Below are 3465 nucleotides of genomic sequence, written 5' to 3' on the forward strand. Positions count from 1 at the left end.
ACTAAGTAGTCAAAACACTGCTCATGATGTCTCATGCTTTTTATTTGGTAAGACCCAATGTCTTAAGATCCCTAATGAAAATGAAATACACAAAAATAATTCAGAAAAAAATTCAGAAGTGGTGTTCCACTTGAAGCTTGGTGGGCCCAAAACCTGTCAACCTACTTGATTGAGGTGATCATGGATTTTAACTTCAGAAAGTTAAGATGGTACAGAGATAATGGGGAAGGAGTAAGGGCGCAGGTTAGTTGATCCAGTTCCAACCACTCCACTCCCTTGTGCCAAGTTCTGAATCTCTCTCCAAGTCACTCAATATATATTGTTGGCATCCCAAACACTGCATTTCTTCCCATAGATACAATGTGAGATATTCAATCTAAGAAGGACTTCATGGAAGAAATTCCTAGGTGTTGTTTTCCAATCAAAGTGCCACATGGAATGGAGACCTCCACCATCCTGACTTCAAATTCTCTTTCAGTTCAAGTCATTAACCTTCCACATCCTCCTGGGAGCTTCATACAAATTCCAGGCAGACCAGAAAGCCTTCCCTTTGAGCCAGACAGTTTCCATCTGAACTGCATCAATGAGAAATCCTGTGGGTCATGTTTCTGCCAAACTCTGTCCTATCAAGCTTCAATCCTGTCTCCTTTGAGGCAGGTTTTGGGGCTCAACAGTCAAGTAGACAACAGAAAAAGAACTCAGAACTATTCTACTGACTGAACGAAGACCCAAGATACAACGAATTAACCCAAGTCTCAGGAAAAAGGAAAATATTGGGTTACAGGACACAAAAGATAACAAGAGTCACCACCAAATAAGACTAAGAGGCTTTCCGGAAATGGACAACTTTCTGAAATGCTTGCCGAAACTCTTCATTAAACACAGTGTAGATGACTGGATTGATGAGGGAGTTTAAATAGCCTAGCCAGGTGAAGAAGTCAAAGAGGGCCCGATGGAGCCAGCATGAGTCCCGGCAGATGGGCAGGACCAGAGATGTGACAAAGAAGGGCAGCCAGCAGACGATGAAGGCTCCCAGAATGATGCCCAGGGTTTTTGTGGCTTTCCTTTCCCGAGCAGCGGAAATTCTTTTGCGCTCCAGGACACTATCAGCAAGCTTGATTTTCACATGGTTGAAAAAGAGAGGGGAGCCAGCTGAGTGTGAGTGCCCCTCATGGAGGCTGGGGTTGAGGGAGCAGAGTGAAGACCCTGCAGAGCCTGTGATGAGATGGGCTGTGGTGAAGCGCTTCCCATAGAGTGATGGTGGATTCAGGATGCGGTTCCGGGCGGCCCTGTAGATCCGGCCATAGAGGATGATGAGCAACACAGATGGGATGTAGAAGGCCCCACATGTGGAGTAGATGGTGTAGGAGATCTGGGAGGTGTTCACCAGGCAGTCGGACATCTCTTCATGAGCTTGGGCCTGCCTCCAGAAGAGTGGTGGGATGGAGATGCAGATAGAAATGGCCCAGACAATGGCAATCATGGCAGCAGCGTGGCCTGCTGTCCGGCGTTTACTATACTCTAGGGCATCAGTGATGGCCCAGTACCTGTCCAGAGCAATGACACAGAGATGTAGGATGGAGGCTGTGCAGCATGTGATGTCAGAAGATAGCCAGATGTCACAAAGGATTTGGCCAAAGCTCCAGGTGCGGGTGATGGTATATACAATGCTGATGGGCATGACCAAGATAGAAACCAAGAGGTCAGTCATGGCTAGGGAGCCAATGAGATAGTTGGCTGGGGTGTGGAGCTTCCTGGTGAGGAAGATGGTGGTAAGCACAAAGGCATTGGAGAGGATAGTGGCCAGTGTAATGATGGAAAGGACCACTGCAAGAGAGATCTGGAGTGCCTGGAGGGTCCCTGGATCCCAAGCCTCTAGGATTTCTGTTGCATTCAGGGATCTGTTGGAAGCCTCCTGAAGAAGACCTTCCACTGAGTGATTTGGTGGGGGCATTCTAGGTGGTTCTCTCTTCCCACAGATTTCCACACACACAGCAACTTCTTTCACAGTTGTCCTGCCCACCTAACAAGGTCATCCTTTGGTTTCACATTGGTAGGAGACATACATCACAAGAACATACCCCAGTGAAAAGATTTGCTTATTGAAAGAACACTGTGGTGACTACCAGCTGGTAGTAAAAGGTCTTTCTCAAAGCAGATGAATCACAAGATGTCTCATTGTTCTGGAATTCTGCCCAGCAGACCCTTAAGCCCAGTGGAGACACGCTGAATTTGTTAGACAATTATCAGGGTATCACACAAGTGTGGGCTATGTTCTGGGATCCTTGCTTTTGGCATCTTGGCTCTTTTCCAAAGCGTGAGACATAAATGTGTTTAATGAGAACTTCAGAATTTCCCCCATCCTATTCTAAGAAGATTCTAGATTTCAGGCTGCCCTCTGGGAGCTTTCAAAACTTAAAGACAAAAGGAAGTAGCAGCTGATTTAGAGGAACAGTCCAGTTTCCCAGGTTCATCTTGACTCATGATGAGATACTTAATGTGGGTTCCTGCTCCAGTGATGGTTTTGAGCCTGAACAGACAAAACATTCTCGATTACCAAGACTTGAAGAATGTGCAAGCTGGGAGAAAGCAAAACAAACGGATCACTGTGAGTTCACCAAGAGCGGCACGTCCTCGGAAGCTCTGGAGTTTAAAAAAGAAAAAAAATAGAGTTAGGTTCTAGGACAAGTTGGATGAGATTAAAAGGACATGCTGGTTTAATGCTGGTTTAACGCTGGCCGTAGTGCAGCAAAAGGAGCATTCTCCAGAGTGTCAGGAGAGCACCCAGGAGGGCGACATGTCCCACCCCCACAATTCCCTGTGTGGGCAAAGGATCACAACTGCTGAAAGCGTCACAGTCCTGTTACGAGTGCATGAAACCAGCTATGTCAGTTGTGAATCAGAGATCCTCCTCCTATTTATTCAGCATCAGTGGAAACCTGCAAACCAAACAACATGAAACTGGGCACAGTAATGAAAGACCTCCAGAAAAGACACCAAATTGTGCCAATGCATTTTTCTAAGAAGTGTGTGTGGGGGGGTGAATTTTCTATTCATTTGAATTTTCTAATTTTTCTAGAATGAGCATGCATTACTCATAAAATCAAACCAAAAGAAAAAGAAAAAAGAAAGAAAAGAGCAAAATTAGCAACACCATTTGTGTGTGTGTGTGAGAGGGTGTGTATATGTATCATGCTGGGCAAGGGGGAAGAGGAAGCATCTTTAAGCACCTGACACATTCATTAAACTTGAGAGTAAAACAAACCAAATCTTCATGTGAAACTTGAATGGGAAAATGTCCATACCCATGAAAGTAAAAGCACGTTCAGTTGCCTCCCTTGCCATGAGTATTTCTTTGGCAGAAGCAACATTTTTTTTCCCTCTAAATTTTATTTATTTTGTTTTTGTTGTTGAGAATACACACAGCAAAACCTACACCAATTCTTCAGTTTCTACACGTACAAT

At 45.0% G+C, this 3465-nt stretch overlaps 1 protein-coding gene across 1 annotated transcript; it reads right to left on the bottom strand.

Moving 5' to 3' along the window:
* Window positions 1-820: 820 nt before the first annotated feature.
* HTR1D (5-hydroxytryptamine receptor 1D) lies at window positions 821-1954 on the bottom strand. Its single transcript, XM_007935695.2, has one exon. The coding sequence runs from the start codon at window positions 1952-1954 to the stop codon at window positions 821-823; it is 1134 nt and encodes a 377-aa protein (XP_007933886.1).
* Between the last annotated feature and the right edge of the window lie 1511 nt (window positions 1955-3465).

Source organism: Orycteropus afer, unplaced genomic scaffold (genome assembly GCF_000298275.1).
Source record: "Orycteropus afer afer isolate SDZICR_OR568_19922 unplaced genomic scaffold, OryAfe1.0 scaffold00031, whole genome shotgun sequence".
In the NCBI taxonomy this organism is placed as follows: Eukaryota; Metazoa; Chordata; class Mammalia; order Tubulidentata; family Orycteropodidae; genus Orycteropus; species Orycteropus afer.

Bases quoted from the DNA above. Each gene is read 5' to 3' on its own strand.
- HTR1D (XM_007935695.2), bottom strand. From the start codon at position 1,954: ATGCCCCCACCAAATCACTCAGTGGAAGGTCTTCTTCAGGAGGCTTCC.